The sequence below is a fragment of the Chelmon rostratus genome, chromosome 16 (assembly GCF_017976325.1).
Source record: "Chelmon rostratus isolate fCheRos1 chromosome 16, fCheRos1.pri, whole genome shotgun sequence".
NCBI classification, from domain to species: domain Eukaryota; kingdom Metazoa; phylum Chordata; class Actinopteri; order Chaetodontiformes; family Chaetodontidae; genus Chelmon; species Chelmon rostratus.
In genome coordinates, this window is record NC_055673.1 from 2,909,096 (window position 1) to 2,933,395 (window position 24,300).

At 44.0% G+C, this 24,300-nt stretch overlaps 1 protein-coding gene across 1 annotated transcript in view; it reads left to right on the top strand.

The window, feature by feature from the left end:
- The first annotated feature begins 4,653 nt into the window (after positions 1–4,653).
- Positions 4,654–24,300, top strand: part of dbpa (D site albumin promoter binding protein a) — a 29,639-nt gene continuing 9,992 nt past the window's right edge. Inside the window, exons 1-3 of the mRNA XM_041955067.1 lie at positions 4,654–5,634; positions 10,487–10,755; positions 11,091–11,304. Of these exons, the coding sequence (XP_041811001.1) occupies positions 5,439–5,634; positions 10,487–10,755; positions 11,091–11,304 (679 nt within the window). The 5' untranslated portion in view covers positions 4,654–5,438. The remainder of the gene's footprint in view (positions 5,635–10,486; positions 10,756–11,090; positions 11,305–24,300) is intronic.

The window sequence follows — 24,300 nt, forward strand, 5'->3', positions numbered from 1 at the left end:
GGAGCTTCATTCGTTTTTTCAAGCATTTTCTTCACAGTTCAAAAGTTGGAAAATGAAACCTTTTACTGGAAGTGAGGAAAGTCACTGAATTCTTCCCTGGGGGGGAGAACCTGTCAAATAGTAGCTACAGTAAACGGTCTTGTGGCGTGATGGGGATGAGATTTTGAGGATATTGTTTTAGATGTTTAGATTTCTTATGATCAGTCAGTGGTGGACGAGTAAGAAATAGCAGAAATACTCGCATTCAAAATTTTACAATATAGTTTTTCTAAAAGTATTATTGCATTAATGTTTGCATCACTTTAATATTGCAGCTGCTAGATGTAGGGCTACTTCTATATGTTACATATATTACTTTATATAACATTTATTTGTTGATTTTATTTTATTAATCACAATGCAAAGTAAAATGTAGTGGAGTAAAAGCATGTTTTGTGCTGTCAATGTCGTGTAGAAGTAGAAAATAGTAGAAAATAGACAAAATGAAGTACAAGTACTTGAGTAAATACACTTTGAAGCTATTTTCCACCTCTGTGATCAGTATTGGGTTTAACATGGTCGGGCTGGTGTGGTTAAAGTCAGTGTTAGATTCCAGGATCAAATGTTCACAGAACAAACATCAGACAGCACACAGCTGCCATTAAACGCCTCGTATGATTCCATCAGCCTCATCCAGCACAAACAAGTTTCAAATGGGCGAGCGACAGCTCTGCTGCTGTAAGACGCTGATCTGAACGCTGTTAACTTCCAGAACGGCGTGAAAACAGCAGCTCGACCGCAGCTTCCATCTCCTCACAGCGTGTATTTTTATCCACCCTCTCCTCCTACAGGGACGCTGAAGTGGTTCCTCTCTCTGACACATGTAGCCTGCCCCCACGCACACAACAAGAGTCGACTTTCAGCGAGCTGCAGCTCCACACACACAGTCGCAGGAGGTCAGGTGTGGTGCACCTGGGACATCAGGGTCAGGTGAGCTGTTTAAGCCTTCCTGAGGACCCGGCAGCTGCCCCCCGGCTTTGACTGGGGAGTCTCATATGCACTGAAACGTGTTTCACAGAGCGGGGGAGGAGAGAATTTTCTCGTTGTCAGTGGTGGAATGTAACTAAGAACATTTACTCAGTTACTGTACCTAAGTACAATTTTGTGGTACTTGTACTTTCCGTTCTATGCAACTTCTCCTCCACTTCATCTCTGAGGCAGTACTTTTTACTCCACTACATTTGTCTGACAGCTTTAGTTACTAGTTACTTTTCAGATTACATTTTGCCATTCCAGTAAAAAGCTCGTATCTCCACATGTGTTGAATGTTTGTGATGAATTGAAGGATGAAGTTTTCCTTCATGTCTTGAGAAAATTCTCGTCCTCCTTCATCTAAATAATCTGTTAAAAAAGCCTCTTGGATCAGCTAGAAATGCATCGCCACAAAGCTGAAAACAGGCTGTTTTTCTGAGATACGAGGTTCTCACAGGACAAACATATGATGATCTTATAGAATATGATGCATCGCTGTAGATTAAACCAGCCAACAGTATATAAAGTAGTTCAAATGAGTTCAGTAATAATAGCAATAATAACAAAACACTGTCATGGTCTATTTTTCTGCAGACTGAGTACTTTTACTTGAGTAAGGTTTTGAATGCAGGAATTTTACTTGTACTAGAGTATTTTCACAGTGTAGTACTGTGACTGTTTACTTCATTAATACATCTGAATGCTTCTTCCACCAGCTGCACAGCCACTTAGAGAGTGAACAGTGTTTATGAGGCTTTGGTACATGTGACTTTAACGCTTCAGTGCTTTGCTGACAAATGGCCACTAGGTGGAGCCATTTAAATGCACTTTAGAATAAAGGCTGCTGCTTCCCAGGTCCGGAGGAAAGGAACCAGGGGAAAATAATTTGAACTTGAAACGGCTCATGAAACTCGAATCACACATTAATGGCGTCAAGCCGTTGTTCCTCACTTTCCCTGATGCATGCCAGCACACACACACACACACACACACACACACACACTCCTGCTTGCTTGCTTGTGTGTGTGTGTTTGTGTGTGTGGCAGAGATTATTTTGGCCTCTTACTAGCACATCCCTGTCATGCAGCCTATATTTGACAGCACTCTGTCACCAGATAGGACTTGCAGGCTTTTCCACGTCCTTCCAGGAACTGTTGTTCCCACAGTGCAGCTGCTGCATCTGATTCATGAATCAGTCAAACGAGTATCAACAGGAAACACGTGATGCTGCATGTTTCTGTATGATTTACTCCTTTATTGGCTGCTATCATTGCAGTATATTGAAGTTATAAAAAAAACACAGTCAGGCTATGATGAAGAAAACATGGTGAAAGCCACAGCTATCATGCCAGTTAAGTATACAAATATATACTGCAATGCATTTTTTGTAGTCCCTGGACAGATGTTACAGAGTAATCCAGATTCTGTTTGTACTTTAAAAGACATAATTAAGATAATGTACGGCGCTAATTAGAAGTTAAAACATGCAACACAAGAACAACAACACACAGTTCACAAAATAATAAAAGGAACTATTATTAATTTGATTAGTTAGTATGAACCTAATATGTCAACAAACAAGGGCATTGTCATGTTATTCTTACATTATCCCATTTAAAGTGTTAGCTTAGCTTCTTTTGTGATTTTATAGATTTGTTTATGTTGAATATTGCAAATGATTTTTATTTATTTCCATGAAGAAATCGATGTGATCTTGTCTGCATCCCTCAGAAGTGAAACACTAATCCACACAATCAGCCCCCTCCCCGCGTGTTCTCCCCTCAGCCGGCCTGTCACGCGGCAATAGCATGGGGAAACCTGTGGGCGGAGACTGTGACCTATTTTTAGCCAATGGGAGGCCGGGAGAGGCAGCGAGTGACCTAGATTCAGCCAATCGCGACGCGCCTGAGTCGCCGGTAGGCAACAGTCGGCGCGTGCCGGTGCCATGTGCTTCTTTGCTGTTGAGAGCGCGAGAGGCAGACGGGGACACAGGACATAGAAAAACAGGCGAATTATGTCCCTCCAGACCATTTTTATGGGATTAAATACAGTTTAATCACCTTAAATGTGACGATTTTAAAACTTTGTGACCTGCAGTCGTCTATAAATAAAAAACACCATTTATCCGTATTGAAATAAACATTTATAAACATCGTTTTCCAGTTTATGGCGCGCACAGATCGCACCATGGAGGATGTATGTTTACCCGTGAAAAGACTTTATTGTTACAGTGATACGGCGTGACTGTCCGTCCGCTCACATGTGAACACCTGATGCCTGTGTTTGCTTTGTTCAAACTGTTTCTTATTCAGACTCTTTCGACCCTGACAACTACCCGGACAAAGCACACCTCCTGACGTCTCAGGTGCGCACGTCTCAGTCCAGTTTCACTCTCATTCAGTGGTCATCGCGGTTGTTTTGGCCTCGCTGTTTAAATGACAGCGTGAGAGAAGAGGAGAGGGGCGGGGTGCGTTCACGGTCCGTCCAGGAAGGACTGTGGGCGGGGCTCAGCGCGCAACAGTCCAAGCTGCTGTCAGCCATTGGATGAAATTACTGGGAGGTGTTGTATTGTATTGAAATATGTGTTGCGTTCAAACGCTGCGAGGAAAAATAAAAATAAGAAAAATGCCACAGATTGCCTACTTTATCCATTTTGGCTTGATGTAGACTACTATCAGAAGTCAAAAAACGTGTGCTGACTGGGTTTTCATCAGAGCGGGGATCATAAAACACTGACTGACGACACATTTGGGCAAGCATCAAATCCTCACGTTTAAGAAACTGGAACCAGCATTTTTTTTGGAATTTATGCTTAAAAATGGTTAAAATGGCTATTTGATTTTCAGAATAGTTGGCAATCAATTTTCTGTAGATCGACTAATCAATTAATTGAGTAATTGTTGCAGCTCCAGTCTCGATCTCAGCCTGTTTAAGTTATCTCTGTGACCCTGGGAGATTATAAGCATCCTGCTAAAGAAAAGCTCTTAACAAACTGCTTTTTTTCCTGTCAGCTGTGTTTTTCACCTTCAAGAGCAAGATTACCTGGACTTGCTTACTTACATGTGAAATTAATCAAACACTTAAATTGTGCTCTTTTTTTTTTTTTTTTAACTGAAGCTTAGTGACATGAAATGGCCATTCAGAAATCTGTGGGTGACATGACGGAGACTATGTCCATGTTTTATACAGTCTATGAGTTGAAGATCATTTTTAAATGTTTTTCACTTTTTTATATATTGTAATGGTAATTTTTTTTTTCTATTTGAGAGGCTATTTAGGATTCTTGACTTTTGCACTTCTTGTTTTTCCTTTTCTTACTAAGGCAAACTCCTTGTATATGAAAGCTTTCCTAAAATAAACCTGATCCTGATTTGATCCTGACTTGAATTTGAGCTGGCAGCTGTATTTTCTCTGCGGAAGCTCATATTTACCAGCCTTTGCATGCGCCGTGAACGCACAGCTGCGAACGCAAGGCAGGGGGCGTTGTCGGTGGGCGTGGCCTGTGTGTGCAAACGATCCACACCCCCAAGCGCCTTTCCCCGTGAGCGGTGACGTCACACGAGCGGCCCGTGTTGGTTCCAGCTGACTGGCAGAGAGAGAGAGAGAGAGAATCAGAAAGAACGACGAAAATAGAGAGAAGTGTGTGTGTGTGTGTGTGTGTGTAAGAGAGAGAGAGAGAGAGAAAGGGAGGGAGAGGGAGGAAAATAAGAGCCATCAGTACCATCTATCTGACTCTCATACTACTGGATATTATTATTTTTTGGGGGGGATCTCTTTATTTCCTTCATCTTATATTTTTTCGCTCATATTTAACCACAAGTTTGGTTCAGGTTTTTTTTTCTCGCCTTTGCTGGACTCTACTGTTTCTAATCCTCCCTCCACTCATTGCACGGGACGACAGACATCCGCGTTTCTATCTGCTTTCATCTTTGCTTTTTCCTCCGGACTAAAATTCTCCGATCGATCGCGGAGCCGAGCCGACCGTGAGCCGCCGCTTTATCTCCGCGAACTCAACGGGGACTTCGCTCCGGCGCCTCAGTCAGTTCGTCCGCCTGTGCGCGTCCATCAGCGCGGAGCTGAGTTCGTCTCACGAGAGAAGAGGTGACAGCAACTCCTGAAGGCTCCTCCGGTCTGAGAAGATGAATTAGACTCGGCCAACATGGTGCCATTTTGGAGATAAGTCCCCCTCTTTCACTCTGTTTCTTTGCACTGTTTTCTTCATGGGACGGGCGGAAAAGCGGAACATCAGGTGGACATCTTGAGCGCACACACGCACTCACCTGTCCGCGCACCTTTTGACGGCGCGCCTGTCAATTACTATCGCTAATTGGATTATTTTGATCTTGAAGTTACAGTCTGCAGGTCGCCCTTCTCCCCCCACCCCCCCGTTCCTCCCCTCACCTCCCCCCTCCTCCTCCCTAGAAGTTATGTCAAGGCCTCTCACTCAGCTCTTACCGCCGGATCTCCCTGCCGGGGCCACCAGCCCCCAGTTTGGGGCCAGCAACCCGGCTGGAAGTGGACCCCAAGGTGGACACCTGACCTCCATGACCAACCTGAAGTCACTGCTCCAGCTGCCAATCAAGGCCGACCAGAGAGGCACCAAGGACTGCTGCGAGATGAAAGGTGAGTGTATGCACGTGTGCATGTGTGTGTGTAGGTGTGTGTGTGTGTGAGAGAGAGGAGGGGGGGCAAGAAGCTTCTTAAAGGGCCAGCAAGGAAAATACCTCAGCCAACAAGTCACTGCTGGAGTATCACACATAGATGCACTTTCAGTGGACTACAAGTGCATTAAAATGAGCTTTAATGTATTTTAATGAATATGACACGAGTTTGTGTGATAGATTGTGATGAATTAAATACAATACATGCAATAAAATAATAAAGATATCAAAAACAATTATAAATGCACATTAGAGACGTTGGAGATGCAGAAATATTAAAGGAATATTTTAGGCTGGTTATATAATATGAATGATGATTCATCAATTAGTTGTTCCCAGTCGATTAATCTGCATTTATTTAAGTTAAGTTAAAAGGACAGAAATTCGTCGCTGCTTTTCTTTGTCAAATCTGATGTTAAACTGAATATATGTGAGTTGTTGGTTGTATAAAACAAGCGCTTTGAATCGTCAGCCTTCGGCTGTGGGAAGTTGTAGCGGGAATGTTTGACATTTTAATCAAAATCAATGGAAGATTAATCAAAATGATCATTTGTCGGTGCACTAATGTGACAAACAATAAGTAGTCATTACAGAGCCTCCACTCAATATAAGTCTCTGTGGAAATATCACAGGAATATTACAGTGATTATTCATTGGTGTGTGTGTGTGTGTGTGTGTGCGCGCATGTGACTGAGTGGGTAGGTGTGATTGTAAAAGGCAGAGGCCCTTCTTATCCAACACACACACACACACTGTTTTCACTTAAGCCTTCCTCCTTCTGGCCCACTGGATTTTTCATATTAAACGTTTCCTTTCTGCATTTGGTGGTGAAATATAATGATGATGATGATGGTGATGAGGAGGAAGAGGAGGAGGAGGGAAGAAGAGGGTTTAAAAAAAGAAACACAATCTGGAGTGGATGCCATCAAAATACAGCCAAAGCAGCAGCAGCGGCCGCCGTTTGTGCTGAATGTGATTCTCTGGTCTGTTTAAATAAAGGTTACCGAGTGGAATTGAATTGTTTCCTATCCACCAGCTGCCATGACAAATATTAACCAGGCTGCCTCTCTCTCCTCTCATGCTGTAGGGATGTCATAACTCCCAGTCAGCTGCTGTCACACACACACACATACACACACACACACACAGAATGGTTTTGTTGGACTTGTGAGGACCCTGCATTGACTTCCATTCATTCCCTCGAGGCCTCAGTTAAAACCCTGAAATAAGCCTTTTTTTTGTCCCGGCGAGGACGAGCACTGTCAAGAGTCTGCCCTCACAAGTACAGATAAAACTCAGGGAGGGAGAACAACAAAGCGATCACTCGGTCCGAGCGCTGCCCGCTGGCTGGCGGCCCCTGGCGGCCTCTCGGCGTCACTGCAGCTCCTTTCTTCAGAGCCTTTTTGTTCCTTTGCATGGGGAGGAGGAGGTGATGGTGAGCGCGGCTGACAGCCTCTCTCCATGGAGTCAGAACGCGGCTCACAGGCCTCGGCTAGCCTCATTGTCAGCGCCCATAGAGCGCGCAGTCTCCTAATGATAGGTGATGCATTCAGGGGCATATAAAAGATGTTTCGCGTGTGATGTTTTCAGCTTTTCTCGATGCCTTCCACAATGCAGAGTGGATGTCTCTCTCGTTTGCCCTCCTGCTTTCTCCCTGGCTGGCTTTGTTTAACGCCTTCACAAACACCCACTCCATCTAGCACATCTCTCTCGTCTTTCTCTCGGTCTGTCGTTCTCTCGCACGTCTTTGACTTTCTCCTCTTCACTCTCTCCTGTCTTGCTCTCTTCCTCGGTCTCTCTGCTGATTTGCATTTTCTCAGGCTTCGTCTCATCTTTTACAGTGCACAGTACGTTGCCTACTACCCGTTTCCCCCCCTGCTGCTCTTAAAGGGGTTTCCCCATTTGTTCTGAAGGCCTCTGTTGCATTCAGTCATTTCGCTGTCTTGTCTTTTCCTTGGAGCCTGCAGGTGTCCGGAGATATTTTGTTCTACATTTGTGCACAAGATTGAGTCATTTGTGCATTTGAAATAATAACTTGTGCATGTCACGTCCCTGCAGCAGGAGGAACTGAAGTCACAGGTTGTTGTGGCTAGCATTAGCAGCAGGCTATCTGTGTTTTGGTACGGAGGCACTTCTTCAGGTATTATAAGCACGTTTTCCTTGTCCCCTCCACACAGTCTGTTACAGCTGTGAAGCTACATGCAGCAGTGTTGCCGACTGGCTGCTTTAAGTTATGTTCGTGCATCAGGACGTGGCCTCCTGCAGCGCTTATAAAGCACTGAAAGCTGTGAGGACAATCTGAATGAGCTGCTTTGGTTTAATGCAGCTTTCTTTTGAGTTTGGATGGAGACACGTGGATATGCTTTGGATTGTGCCTGTCCAGTGGTGTGTTGTCCCCTTCAATCGTGTATTTTAAAATTTCAACAACAGTTTAACATTTCGTGCATTTAACTTGATAGCCCAGTTATTTTTTTTAATGTACAATGATGATTTTTTTTTCCATTCATGTGTTTTTATGCTGAATTCACACATGAGAAAATGCAGGAAACTGACCCAAGATGACGTCCTTGAACGTCTCATTCTGGTCACAACCCAAAAATAACATAAGATAAGACTTTATTCGGGTGTTACAGGCAATATTAAAATATAAATATTGAGTGTACTGTCACAGAGGATTCAGTGAATGATGCAGATTTCACAGTTGATATAGTTGTCAAATCTGAATGTTTATGTGCACCTGCAAAGACCTTGATGACATTTCTCTGTTGCCGTCTTTCTGGCTCTGAGACGGGAAAATGATAATCGGGCCTTCGAGCCTCCTGATTGGCTCGGCTGGTTTTCGACTGCCGAAACAGCCGCCAGTGAACGCAACAGCAGCTCTAGTTGAAGCTGAGATTTGGAGATCTTCAGGGAGATGAGATTCTTTATCTGTCCTTGAGTTTGGTGATGAGCAGACAGCGAGTTAAAGGAAACTGGAGGAGGATGATGGCAGCAGAGATTATGAGGGGCTTGAATATGATGGCCCTGACTCCTCCCTCCACCCCTCTCCATCCCTCCTCTGCTGTAATCTCTCTTGTCTTTATGTCCTTTAATCCCTTTAAATTTAAATTTCCGGCCTCGCTGATGCTCTGCCTCCGTCCCTCCAGCTTGTTCTCTCTCTCGCGCTCTGTCGTCCCAGCCCAGTTAAATATGCTCTTTTATTACTATTTTATTGGGTTTTATTATTCAGTGTGCCATTTATTGAATATGCACTTTTGCAGGCATAATTCTGTAGAATAATATTATCAAGCGATCAGGGCACTAAACAATCCCTCTTCTTTCCATTCGGTACAGTTAAATTTGCCGCCTGGTTTTCATGTCTTTTTTCCGCTGATGGATTATTGATGTCTGATGTCTATATCTATCTTTCCATCGGGCCCGTCCCTCCGGGAGGTCAGAGTGCAGGGCCGGCCAAGTCAACTTTATTTATAGATGCCTTTTAATGATTGCAGCTAAGTGCTTTGCAGAAAGCGAAGGACGCGAGCGCTAGCCAGGAGCACGAACCCCCGCCGCTGTTTATCAAACAACGATTCTTCCTCGGGGGCTTTTTGTCGATGCCTGTCTTTTAAAAGAGTTTTCTGACAAAGTGATGATGTACTGTAAACGCCACTTTGAGCTCCAGCAGACGTCTCGTCCGTCGGACGTTCTTGTCAGCAGACAAATAAAAGAAGACAGATCTGGATCAAACAGAGCGGTCCGAGAAATCCATCCACCAGATCCAAAATTGGTCATTTTTTTTGGTTCATTCCTTATTCAGTCAATACGTTTAAAGACAGTGAGATCAAAAAAATGTTTTCCAATTTTCTGACCCTATTTCCTGTGTTTATTGTTCATGCATTACCACTGTTGTCAGATGCTAAATATGTGTCCAAAATATCAGATTTTTATATCAAAATTCTCGTTATTCTCTTACTGCAAAATGGCCTCGTGCAGCAGTTTCAGGATGATAAATAAAAACACGGCAGCGCAACCGAAATCAGCAAACCGACTCAGATATGACAATAACAGCAATATCTCAGTTTAGCGTTAGCATGAGTGCACTAGAATCAGCATGGCTGTGTTTTATTGCTTTTCATGTCTTCATTGAAACCTTGCCTTTAACACACACTGGGAGCATCATACAGGTGGAGGCGGTGGTCGAGGTGTGTAGCTGGGATGTGGTGATCCACAGAGGTAGCGCAGGGAACTAGAATACCTGTTTGTGGACTGACACAGAAAACGAAAGGCAAAGAAAGGTATTCTGACGTGCATCAGACTCCACCAGTGTGTGTTTACTCTGAGGGGATCAAACCTGAGAGCATCTTACCAGACTTATCTTTACGCACTTCATCTAAGTACGTGTGTGCGAGCTGGAATATTTCCCGGTCGTCAGTTTGTCTGAAAACTCCACAAGTGCAGCAAATAATTGATGTTGTACAGTTTTCCCAGCGTGGATACAAAGTGTGTTGGAATAAAAGACAAAGGGCATTAGCTTGTCAAGTGCTTTATGTGGGGTTTCATTCAAACATCGATAAATCATTACCACATTAGCTTGAGGACAGTTTAATTACAGTAAACAAATGAAACCGTATTGAATGCGATTACCAGCCTCTCTGCGCAGTCAGAGTCAGTCTGCTGGACTGTCAGTGGGTATCAGCCCTTATCGGCTCTTATCTTTCCTGTTGCCCTTTAACACAAACACGGGGAAAGGGGGAGGAAGAAGTTTAATTACCCTCCGTGGTCAGAAAGAGTCTCGTAAGTAGTCTAACAGACTTCTCGTCCGTCCTTCTCTCCAGACAAAGACAAGCCCCTGGACTCTGATGAAGACTCGCTGGGCGTCAATGCTGGAGGGCCCGGCGAGGTGGGAGGGGCCCCTGGGTCCGGCGGGTTGCGGCACAACTCCCAGTCAGCCTTCCTGGGTCCGCTGCTGTGGGAGAGGACCCTGCCATGTGACGGAGGCTTGTTCCAGCTGCAGTACATGGACCTGGAGGAGTTCCTGACCGAGAACGGGATGGGGATGCACAGCAACGGGCCCAGCTCCACCCAAGCCCAGATCCCGTCCCAGGTAAGACTGATACGGAACAAAAGCATGTGCAAACCTCGCTTAAGCCTCCCTTCATTTGGCAAGGTGTAGCTGCACACCTGTTGACCTGACCGACCTGCTGTGGCCTCTGCTGACAGACACCTCACACATCTGACAAAGAAAAGTCTTCATGCATGTTAGCTTGCTAGCTTGCTCGCTAGCTAGCAAGCTTGTGTCCTAGCGGGTTAGCCTGCTATCTAAGTTAACTATGGATTATGTTGTGTTTATGCTAGTTAGCATCGGCATAGTGGACGACCTGGACGAGTACACGGGGCTCAACGAGCAGGGATTTAACGCTGTCCCCTCTCTCTTCCCAGAGCTCCCAGTCAGCGGTGCCCAACCAGAGCTCCCAGTGCCCTCCAACCTCCCCTCCACCCTGCTCCTCCTCGTCCTCCTCCATGTCCTCTTCATCCTCCTCTTCCTCGCTGCTGGGACTGGAGACCGTCCAGCCACAACCGCCGCCGCTACCTCCGCCTCAGCAGCAGCAGCAGCAGCAGCAAGGCATGATGGGAGGGCCTGAGTGTCTACACGGTGAGTGACTGAACATCAACAGTAAGCCGAGAGGGAATCTGGAGAATGTATGGGTGCGTTCAGGTGGTTTTATTCCATTTTGACCCATTTAGATAGACATTTAATTGAAGTTAATACATTATGCATCAATAATTTACTTTATCAGTCACACCAAAGCAGAAGGAGGTTGTAAGAAGGAAGGTTTTGATGTCTTTAATATCTTAAAATCTTAAAAATCAATAAAAATGAGCAAACTTTCTCATTAGAAATGAGAAAGATTTTCTTAATGTGGCGCCTGAGAAGACGACAGCTGGATTAAAGCTGACATCTGCACGTGAGAAGGCAACACCGCCACGGCAGCTAATGCAGTCAGACACAGATGAAGCCGTACATGCAGAGACCTTAATGTGATCTGGCACTAATGAGGACACAGGCTCATGATACATTACATTAACGAACCCGATTCAACCACTGGACTCCTTCAACAATAACCAGAGTAGGGTCTTCTCTAATTATATCTCTGATAAATGGCTGACACCCGGTTCTCCGGCCCTCCTCGGCGCTCTCCCACCGCCACTTTTCATCCGTTATATATTCATAATTCATTGTTTCCTCTCTGCTGCTTTTGATGTGAACCAGAACTGCCAGAACATCACAGGAGCTTTTCTGTCTGTCGTTCTTTCATTTTCCCTTTTCTCTTGGAGATTTCACAAGTCTGTCAACTTCCAATTCTAATTGAAGCCACGAAGCTCGTTCTTTATAATGCTGACGGTCGTGTTTTTTATCCTGCGAGCGAGTCGAATGAATCATCACAGCTAATTTCACGATGATTTATTGATGACAGATTGCCAAATGCCTTTGTAAATGTTCAGCGGTTGTAGACATTTAAAGGAAGGCTGAGACAGTGAGTGATGGAGTGTGTGAAGCACTGCCGATGTTTGGACGCAGAGAAGGAGACGCGGCTTTTTCTAACAGCTATTATTGTGTTAATCAATTAAATGTAACGTCTTCATTGAAGCATCGTTGGTTTGAACTAAACGACAGTGTGTGTGTTCAGATCGCTCGGTCAGATTTTACACATTAATGAGAAGCAGAGCTGTGATGCTGCTCGAATGCATTGATAAGTCATAGCCACACCTCTGAGCAGGTGGATTTGAACAGACGAATCACAATCTCTGTTGTGATCTGTTGCATTCACTCTGCACCAGAGATTTTTGTTCCCTGATTTTAGCCTTCAAGGCGGTGCCTCCTCTGAAGCTCCAGGTTGGGAATGCTAAAGTGGCACCAAGGCGGGGGGGAAGCACTTGATTAAGGGTAAACTGAAGAAACAAAAGTCCTTCCTGTGCATGAAATGAAATGGATTCTAGTCACACGTGCATTAATAGATTGTTTTTGGCCATGTCGGGGCAGACCAGCGAGCTCTAAACCAACAAATTCTCACTCATTTCGTCACATACAACCACTCAAACCATGGGACTGCCCTGCACGTTCAAAGATGTTGCTAAAGACGTACCAGTGTCTTAAAAAGTGATGCCAAGGTGGGAGTGAGAACAGGTCGTCTCAACACAACACTGACATATTATTACCTTATAATTGTTTATCATGCAGCAGAGACGGAGCAACACTAGAATTAATTTGGAGTCATATTTTCTGCCCACCTGAGGGAACATCTGTCCATTTTGGTCTTGGCTAACACCTGAGGGAAATATCTGTGTACCAGCTAACCGCTAACCTTGCCTGTGTGCCATTTGCGGTTGAACTGTGGCTTTTAAGAGCTTTTTCACTGAAAACCAATTCTTGTTGGTGCTTAAAGCACCGCAGATGAACCAAAACAATGAGCTGAAAGATGCTAGAAGAGCAGCAGAGATGGGCGGTTATTCTCTGTGGGCTCATCCCACAGTTTACTGGCTCCTCTTGCTGTGTTGACATGTTGCCTGGACGGCAGGAATCAAGGGACTGTTTTCATCATGAAGTCATAATCAGCTGTGCACTTCATGGTTTTGTGTGTGTCGTAATCATGGCCGTGCTTTTCACGACTCACAGTTTTCACAGAATTCGCTTATCTTTAATACAGGATGTAGCATGAAGCGTTTGTACGCAGCTACGAGAGAGAATAAATCAGAAAGAGAGAGTAAGAGATGAAGAGCCCAGCAGGATCTGAGAAATGTGACTGGAACACTGTGTTTTTCTTTTTATTCTGAGTCATAAACAATGAGAGAGGAGATGTTTCACAGTGAAAAGGAGCTGCAGAGTAGCTTGAAGAAAAACAAAAGCAGAAAAAATGAGACGCAGAGAGATGCAAGAGAGAGAGAGCAGCACAGAGCTGCTACACAGGAGCGAATACCACTGGATACCGCTGCGAGGCTCGGGGTGTGTGTTCATATCTGCCTGAGTGCCTCTGCGAGCGTCTGCGCGTACACACCATCAGCGCGCGTTTGTGTGCAAGCCTTCACGTGCTCATGCTTTTGTGCGTCTGTGCAGTACGCTGAACTTCCAGCGTGCATATGAGAGTGTCCTCTTTATTTCAGCATTTGCATGCAACTGTTTGGGCTCCAATGTGAACATGCTCTCATGTGTGTGTGTGTGTGTGTGCGCGCTCTCTTTATTCTGAATTATAAACACGTGACTGGGTTGAGCGTGATGCATCCAGCCAGAAATCCCTCAGGTCGTTGTGAAGCTGAAGTGTTACTACAGAGCTGCAGAGACGGAGAGAATCGACCAGAGAAAGAGATGGAAAATAGACCGGTTATAATAAACTGATCCACATGCACATTTGATTTTAATTGAAAACGGAGGAACAGCTCAGAGGGGGGGCACAGAAATATGGATACAGCTGTTTTATAAGTCTCTTTGATAACATTTTTTTTTTTACCTTTGTTCCTTAAAATGCAATAAATCATAAATCTTGACATCTGCGAGGATTTAGCTGAGAGTGGATTAAAACGGAGACTAGTGGATGAACGCTGCACAGATAAAACCGGCTGTGGTCACAGAACTGTAGGAACCGGACACAAATATTAAATTCACTGGTTTTCTCACAAAACCAGATTAAACCTGGAAAGCTGAGCTGCAGGATTTGAGCCTCTGAGGAGGAGCAGGACCAAGCTGTGCTTTGATGTCCTTCACTGTCTCTTGAAACCCCCAAACATGATGAATAAATAATTACATTTTCAGCTACACCTCATTTTATATGAAGAACACTTGGATTTTATACTGTAAAACAGTCCAGAATTGTTTAAACCGACCTCCACCTGGATTTTATTCCCACACTTCCTAAATTTGGCATTTTCCTGCAGCGGAAAACACGACTACAGCCAGTTCAGCTCTTGCCACACATCACAAAAAATAGACAGAAAATGCTCAAATAGCCTTTGATTATGTCTCTTTATGTAATGTAATGTGCGAGTGAAATAGTTCGTGGTGCAAATGGTGTTTTAAAAACAGAAAAATCCAAAATAAGGCGGATAAATTATTGCTCGTTAATGAGTTCTTCTCATGCACAGGTATTTAAAATCATGGTTTTAACCCTGAAATGAAACACGATTCTCTACCTGCACGCCCTGTTTCTCACATCAGTTTAAAAGTAGGATAAAAGTCGACATTTCCAGAAACCTTAGCCCAGGAGGTTTTGTCCAATCTGGTGTACGAAGGGTTCATGTTGATATTGCGACAGAGAGAATTAGCCAGACTGAAGCCTCATTCAGTCCTCTTCAATGTCACTTTGCTCAACACTCACTAACGATGCTGTTTAACCAAGCAAACGCCCACTGAGGTAATTTTTGGAAGAGGAGGAAAGCTGTTCAGCAGAATTCAGACGATACAGGAAGACCACCATGGCCCTTACTGTAAATTAAGAGGCAGATCATTTGTTTATTTCTTCCCTGCCAGAACATTTTCTTTTCCTCCTAAAGAGCAGTCATTTGTTTTCTAAGAAGAGGAAGCATTAATCATCTCTACTTGTAGCTCAGATCAGCTGTTCTCAGGCTGCAGCTTCGACACTTCCAGGTCAGCTCGCTCAGTCAGAAACCTTCCTAATCAAAAACAGCTCTTTAAACCTCAGATCCCCCCCGAGCCCGCGCATGCTGGAGGACGCATGCACTCATTGACCTGCAACGTGTTTGGAAGGAAGCATCAGCTGCATGGTTTTTTTCACAGCTCTCGCACAGGCAGCCCTCAACGGCAACCGCCGGATAAGCCGAAGAACACGAGGAGATGATGACGATGAAGAAATTTTGTGTCGACTCATCGCGACAGAAAGCGTGACGCGGGAGAAAAATGAAACAAGTCACCTGGAGAGAAATCCTGAATCTGAATAACCACCCAGATCTGATCAGTCCACCAAACTTCATGGGAATTTGTACCGTTTTTTGACACGTGAAGAGGCTGACAGTGAAAGCAGAAGTGGTGAAGCTTCAGTGGGAACTACAGACGAAAAACAAACAAGCCAATAGTGGAATATGGCGTCCATACTTCTACACATCTCTAGATACCTCAACAGGCAACAAACCAGAGTTAACACACAGCAGCTAAATGAGGAACTGGGTTTTTATCCGACATTTGCATGTGATTTGGTTTTACTTATTTATTGACGAAGCTGGATCTCAGGCCTCGTTTTTTTAAACATTTTCAGTTTGATCCAAAGTTGGATCTTCGGCGGGAATGTGCTGATTTTCAGCTGTCGGATATCTCCTCGTCCTCAACTTCTCTGCAACTGTGATCAACCACAATAACTACATTTACATGGACGTCAGTGCCCAGAAATTAACCAGAATAAGGCTCTACTCTTGTGATAATCTATATTTGGATAATTTGGCATAATCAAAGTAAGATTATACTCTATTTAAGTAAAAAGGTATTTTAGTTGTTTATCCACTACTTTGGACTTGTCACAGCCTTTTGAGACACGTATGGTTTTGCGTACTTCACAGCACACTTTCTACTATCAGAACTCACCGTTTTATGTCAGAATTTGCTAAATTTTATTTCACAAATGTGGCCTCGAAGCGTCTGTAGGGAAAAGTCTGACATTGTGTTGAGATGTAAGCATTAAACAAAACGATGCTGTATAAGAGCAGCTGGCGCATGCAGTGTCTTTGTCATGTGCAGTCTCTGATAGCACGAAACAGAAACTCAAAGCTGCGTGTTTGAAATGCTGAAGCTGAAACAAGCGCTAGCAGCGTGTCCGCTAGGTTAGCCTAGCTCATACCGCTAGCACTTACTGGCTTCGTTTGAGCTCAGCAGCTCAGTAGTTTAACGGCAGCACGGACGAGGAGTCCTGAACGTGTTGTGGATGAAATCACGGCAGCTCTTGAGTTTGCATGACATCCATCCATCTGTGGGGGACAACTGAGTTAACACAGATGTTTTAGGGCAGCAATAAAATCTGATGATGTATGTCATAAACAACAATTTTAATACTGATCCTTTATATTTGTGTTTGCAGTACTGTGACCTAGATACAGTACATACTGATTTAAACATTTTAAAGTTAAAAAATCGACTTGTCAGTGCTCTCTCAAATGCAGTTTGGCATTTCTGTGCTGCCATTTCTTGTTATTTATGAGCTGACATATACACAGACACAGATTTCTACAATAAGCGAGTATCAGGGTCTAGGTCTAGTCGAAGGCTCGGGGGAAAATCAAGTAATTGGTCGTTGAGTTGGTGGTGTTTCTTTTCACAGTGTCAAAAATGAACTTGCTTGCCTGTCATTGTTTCCAGATATGTTTACATCAAAAATGCTAAGGCGTTAGCAGCAGCATCACTTCCATATATGTGTTTATGAAGGGGCATTTAGGCTGAAACAGACTGGGGTGAATCTGTTGTGTTCAAGCTACCAACAAACTGAGACTAAGCCAGTTAAATGACTAAAACACTGGACTCAAACACAATACTTTATGCTCAGAGGTTTTGAGTCACGCTACAAAGTGTTTAGTTTTGCAATACTGACAATGTCCTTGTTTTTTTATTGCCTTTTTTCTAAGTGAAATGTAATGTGACCTGCAAAAGGTGACATAGAGGGTAACTTTAACAGACACGTGAACAACAGAACATTAAGATTACTCATTGACCGCCTACAAACGTTAAATGCCTTCATTTTTAGCCATGCTAACGGCAACGTGGGCCTGCTGGTCTGTCCACCACTTTGGTCCAGACTGAAATATCTCAGCAGCTATTGGTGGAAGTGCAATGACATTTTGTACAGACATTCAAGGTGCCCAGAGGATGAATCCTCACAAGTAGTACTCACTTAGTAGCAGTAGCATACTTTCTGTTTTGTACTAATTAGCATTTGTTAAGCTCATGAGCTGAACATGATAAAACTTATACCTGCTAAAAATCTGCATGCTAGTGTTATCATTGTGAGCATGTTAGCATGCTAATGTTAGCATTACAGAACAGCAGCTAGCTGTTAGCTGTTTTCATAATGAATAGAAATATATCTGATCTTTTGCACTTGTTTGTTTTCCCTGCACCGAGTTGTGGATCATGTGTAGGGTCCGAAACTCCAGATGGTTTGATATGTTTGCGGCTCAGCAGTGAGAACAAAGCATTCATTCTAGTATCTTTGCAGGCCCTCCTCACATGAGGGTCCTTTATTCATCCAAAGCCCCTGTTTGTACGTAGTCCAGCTACCACAGCCCGTATCGGCGCGGCCACTCTCTCCTGCAGACAAACAACCCCAGCACTGATTAGACTGCCCTTTGCTTCAGGAACAACATAAATGACTTCCCCAGCTGAGCTCGATTCTCCTTTAACCACAGAGCTGCTTCACCTCAAACAACCAAAATACCAGCGTCTAGACTGGAAGAATCCCAGATAAACCCTTTAAGAATCGTCAACCAGTGAGATGAGGTATACAGTAAGAGTTTAATTCCAGTGCATTTTAGTCTGGTGTGGCCGTGCATCGATTAAACCGAGTGAAATGACTTGCTGTCTCTTTAAAAGAGGAGTGTGCAGGATAATGCCGGGCCGAGGCAGCGGCTGATTTAACATTCAGGGCTGTGATTAATCCCGGCGAGGGAAGAGTTAAACGAGACACTGACTCTGCACTCTGTAACACTGCACAGAGAGGGGGGTGGGGGGGTGGGGGAGGGAGGAGGAGAACGGCGCTGGAGGGGGAGAGCGAGTCAAGAGTGTTCTTTGCATGTTTTGAAATGTCTCTCTCCCTCGCCGTCGCTCACACGCTCGGGCCATGTGCGGCCGCCACGTCACGTGCCGCTGCAGAAAGCATCGGAGCGAGAGAGCCAGCCTGCAAGAGAGAGAGAGAGAGAGAGGGAAGGGAGGGGCTGGAGGAGGAAGGAGAGAGCGAGGCAGGAGGAGAGCGGAGGGAGATAAAGAGAGAGAGGGGAAGCAGGAGAGATTACAGAGAGAATAAACACCGAGGACGAAGCAAGAGAGGAAAAGCTTTGGGATGACAGTGAGTTCGGACGAGGAGAGAGAGTTTTAATTGAATCTTAAAGCGTGACGCAGAATCTATAGAGAACAGACATTATACTTCTAATTACTGTCTATTAACTGTAGAAATGTACACATTTACCAGCCCCCCCTCTGCCACAGAATGCATAAAGACTAACCAGAAATCATTCAGATCCTGATTCAACAAGTCCCACAAACTAAAGCTCAAAATAAGTAGTTCAGCATTGCCTCTCATGTGTTTTTCATGCGCATTCAAGGTTCCCAGAGGAAGAATCCTCACGACTTTGGTAGCTGTAGCCTGCTTTCTGTTTAGCACTAATTAGCGATTGTTAACCTGCTAACATGCTAAACTAATACGGCTAGCATGATAAAGATTGTACCTAAATACCAACATGCTAGCATTATTATTGTGAGCATGTTAGCATGCTAATGTGAGCATTACAGTAAAGCAGCTAGCTGTTAGCTGTTTAATTAAATATGAATATATTTGATTACTTCTGAGCTGCAAACATAACAAACTATGTGTGCAGGGTCGTAGCGCAAAGTTCTGGACCTCACAGTTCTCATTGGGCCCCTCCCCAAATCCACAGCTATTCATTCTAGTATTTTTGTGGGCCCTCCTCCTCCTCGCACAAATTAAAAAAGCTCAGCGGCCTCCCTCACGTGTATTTTGATCGGATGCTATGTCATCAGTGCTACATCATTTGCCTGGACCTTCCAAAATGCACGTGACCTTTTAAAGGCTGAGTCACATGACCTTTATTGTTTTGATCTGCAGTTAAAAGCAGGATAGACCGGCGGCGCATCGACTCGTAGGAATGCCACTGTCCTTTTCCCTGCAGCGGCGTGCTTCACCTCTTCAAAGGAAAAGCTATTTTTATCACATTCACTAACCGCATTGTCACAACCTTTGCTGATTCCTGTTCTCTGTCCGTATCACGCATCAGGTGTGTGCTACAGCCGTTTATTACCACCTGCGATTGTGTTGAAAAATGTCAGTGTGACCACTGACTCGCGTGTCGTGTGTCTGTGTTGGCCAATCAAACACATACATGCACACGTTTCTGGTAGAGCACTTTGTAATGTGGACAGAGTTGTAAAAACTTGTCTTCTAATCTCGTGCTTTGGCATCTAAAAACCCTTCAAACTCAGGGATCTGAGTCAAACTGGACTTCCTGGACCGGTACAACAGCCCACCAGGAGTCTCCTCGTAGTACCATTTTCAGTCTGAACACCTGGTTTGGGTTGGTCAGCTGAGACTGGCTGGTTAAGGTTGGAGAGATACCGATGTCTGGCAGGAGACGGGGTTTGAACAGTGGTCTCATGTCAAAGTCAGTCGCTTTGGCTTCCTCCCTTAGAGGGTTTGCGGGCCCGCCACGTCGCTTGTCATACATGAAAGTGAACGTTATGGCGTTTTAGGCATCTGAACAATCGTTCAATGCTGTTGTTTTTCTAGCGATGACAGGCTCACTGACAGCAGGCCAAAGGCGTCCCCGAGCCAGACCTTCTGTCTGGATTTCTTCTTGTTTTTTTGCTGGAAGTCGGATGTGCTGCTGAGATATTTAGCCTTTTTTTGTAACGTAACACAGCTGCACATGCAGTGCATACATAGGCTGCAGTAAGGCTGCTTGTCTTCATCTCAAGAATGAACAAAATACTGAAGTAAATAGTAAAGTTGAGATGCAGAAATCCTGTGAAGTCTCACACTGCGGGGGGGCCTCTTCTGACATGTCTGGTCCTGTCATGTGACCAGGTCTCATAATCCGAGCTGACCACTGGCAGAACGTGAGCAGTGATTCAGAAAGAGGGAGGAGGTCGCTGCTATCTCCACACTGCGGTGACATAACTCCCCACCACTGTGTTGACATTAGGAACAAGACTCCTGGGGTGTGTCACCTGGACTGAATTGTTTCTGGTGTGTGTGTGTGTGTGTGTGTGTGTGTGTTTTCACTGGTGTTCTTGCACACTCATGTGAAGGTGCACGTGCCTGACTGTGTGTGTGTGTGTGTGTGTGTGTGTGTGCAGAGGCGAGTCCAAGCCTGCCTGGGTGTGCAGTGTGTACATGGACGTGCATGTGTGTCTCACAGCGAGACTGAAACCAGATGTTACAGATGCTGCGAAGTGAGATAAAAATAATCTGAAAGGATCACGTGACCAGAATCAAAACCGCTCGGGGCGAAAATACTTTTTGGATATTTATGTTCAACACTAATTAAATTTATGCCGTTGTACTTACCACTCATCAAAATACTACTGCTTTATTTTGAAAATAATACTACTGCTATTACCTGAAGTATTTTTATTGCTGTTAGAGCTACTGCTACCAACAGTCAGTACTAACAGCAGCAGTGGAAGTATAAACAGTAGTTGTAGTATTTTTATTATTGTAAATGCAGTGCTACCTCTACTACTGCTGATAGTACTACAGTGAAGACTCTAAATACTGTAAAAAGTACTACTATTACTGCAAGCACCACTCGTACTTCTGTACTGCTGTTACTGGTATGACTCACACTGTACTGTTAGCACTGCTACTGCTAATGTTACTACGGCTGCCAAGGCTGCTAGTGCTAATACTACCACTCGCTAATAGTGCCGCTAGTACTGCTATTATCAACGTGTTATGTATTGCGATCTAGTACATATTTTAAAAGATTTTAAAAGTCAAAGTGCTCAAACTGAAGCTGAAACAACCTGATTTCTTATGAAAATTATATGAAGGATTAAACCTATTGGAGAAAGCAGTGTGTCCAGTTGCAAGTGTGTGTGTGTGTGTGTGTCTTCTTGCATGCCTGCTAAAACAAATCAACTATTTTGTTTTAATCTTGTTGATATGTTTCTTTGTTTTATATCGATATATATTCACGAAATTTAATATTTTAGCCCTAATAATTATTTAATATCTGAAAATGCCATGTTGGGCTTTGTGACACCACACAGACCAATGGATTAATCAATGACACAGACAGATCAATTGATAATGAAAAGCAGTGCTGGGCACAGCCCTGAGGGAGTGAGTATGATACATGTAGTGACCAGCTGTTCCTCCATATTGTCGTCTGCTCATATAATTGAAGGAAAGGCTCACAGTTGGCCATTATGCTGCTGCTGTGGAGGAAGGATCACATGTGTTTGAGATAGAGAGGAAGAAGCCAAACATGGCAGCAGACAGTCACGGTGGTGTTTACGTTACAGGGAGGGGAGCCGTCTTTATGTAACACACTTCCTACATCGCATTCCACGTCTGTATTGTATTTCCACTCGATGTTTTTTTGTGTCTGGCACAAACAGCTGCTGGCAGAGCTCACAGTTCATCTCCATGTTGTCCACTCAGAGGACGGAAACAAACTGTACAGGAAATGAAACGCTGCTCTGACTCTTTATCTGATTACTACTGCTGATGGGAGTACTAATACTGTGACTACTACCGCTGCTATTACATAATACTGACTACTGGAACTGATCCTGACCAGTGAACGCTGCACACGCTGCATCCTCTGAGACTGTGAAACTGCTCTTTTCATTTGAAAACAGATATTTACAGATATTTTACTGTCTGTTTATTATCAGCATTTTTTTTTATTTTGCAGTACTTATTTTGTATTTTCTCTTTTTATTCTTATTGTGACAGTTTATTACTACTAAATCTGTTTGTAGTGTCGATACTCTTATAAAACTGCTTGTACTGCTGTTAATACAACTTCTGCTACTGCTGAAAGTATTGCACTGCTGACAGGTCTACCACAGGTACTACTACTACTGCTTTAAATGCTGTGACTCCTGCTCCCAGTGCTCGTGCTGCTGCTGTTGGGACTACTGCCAAGACTACTGTTACTACTACTAATTGATCTAGTGGTACTGCTAATTATACTGCTGCTGTTATTAGTACTGTTTTTAATGTTACAGTAATTACTAAAAAGGACTGCTACTGAGACGCTGTCTAATACCATTAGTACTACTGTTACTGTTATGACTCTTGCTAGTACTGCAACTCCTGCTGGTCATAGTACTGCCTAGGCCACCGCTCCTACTACTACTACTGGTGAGTGTACTGATATACTACTACCAGTCCGACTGTTAGTGCTGTTAGTGCTACTGTGACTAGCAGTAATAAAAGTACTGACAGCAGTAGTTCTGGTACTGTTATTACTATAAATACTACTACACTATGCCAAGCACAACTACTAGTGCTAATACTACTACTCACTAATACTACTGTTGTTTCTGTCAATGCTACTATCACAACTAGAACTGCCAGTAAACTTATGAGTGACTGCTGTCTGTTGGTACTACTGGTACTACCACTACTGCAGTACTGTTACTGCTCTTGCTATTAAAAGTACCATAAGAGCACAATGTTCCAGCAGTCCTAACGTTAACACTACCAGGTGTTTTTTGGGTGGGAAGGCATTTTCCTTTTGTTGAGATTTAATAAGTCGTCGTTGTCATAACAGGAACTGAACTGAACCGTCACAATAAAGCATCAAACAAAAATTCAGTCCTGAAGGAGTTCAGTAGACTTTCAGATTTAAAGATAACGAGTCAGACATTGCAGCTTAAATGTAGTGAAGAACTTAACATTGATGAAAACTCACTGTGGCTGAAAAAAAACAGACTTTAAAACCCCCCAAAAAGTACAAGTACACAAAAATTTTCTCAATTACAGTAATTATAATAGAAGTGTTACCGCCGTCCTTGTATAATTAGCATAATTACCATTGTCCCACTAATTGCATTGTTTCCTTTTATTAAATAAGAACCACTGAAACAGGAAAAGGTTTAAATGGATTTTAAAGGAAAAGCTCAGTCGTGCTGAAGAGCAGCTGATGATGACGATGAAGGTGATGATGAGTTTGAAGTGCAGTGTACATCAGGAGGCTCTTCTGCTATAATTGGTTCCGTTTCACCTGCTTCGCCTGCTTCCACTTCAGTTTCCGGGTTCCTACATTTCCCACAATGCCTTTCTGCGACCCCCGGGAAGCCGCAGTGCGTTTGTTGCGTTCAGCTGTTGGTTTCATGCGTCGGCGGATCGAGTGAAAGCACAGCTCGATCAGGCGAGCGATTAGTCAAGAGGAAGAGTTGCTCACCTGACTCTCAAACCTCGACCCGTCTATTTTCTGCCTCCGTGGGCGTCTCTGCCCACTGCAGCCCGTTCCTCCCTGCACGCTTTGTGAACACTGGAGCAAAATGGCGGCTCAAGAGAGAAGCTGTTTGATTCAGAAGGACGGAAACCGAACCCGAACTCCTCTCCTCGTTTTCACGTCCTCTCCCATCAAACTGTTGGACCTTGAAAAGGCGTGAAAAGTTTCCCCAAAGAGGACGGGAAAAGTTCTCGATGCTTTAAAGTTACAACATCACCAAACTTCATCAGTATGCCTCCGTTCGCTCCATCCGAGGATCAGCTCTCCGCATCCTGAGGCGAATCCTGTGATGGAGATTTTAGATGATACAGCAGCCGTTTAAAAATGAAGGATTTCAACCAGCATTTCTTGACTTGACAAGAATATGAATAAGAAATGAAGGCTCTAATTCTAAACTTTGCAGTCCTTGAATTTCACCAAACGAGACCTTGAAAAGTCTGGAGGACGACAAAGTTTT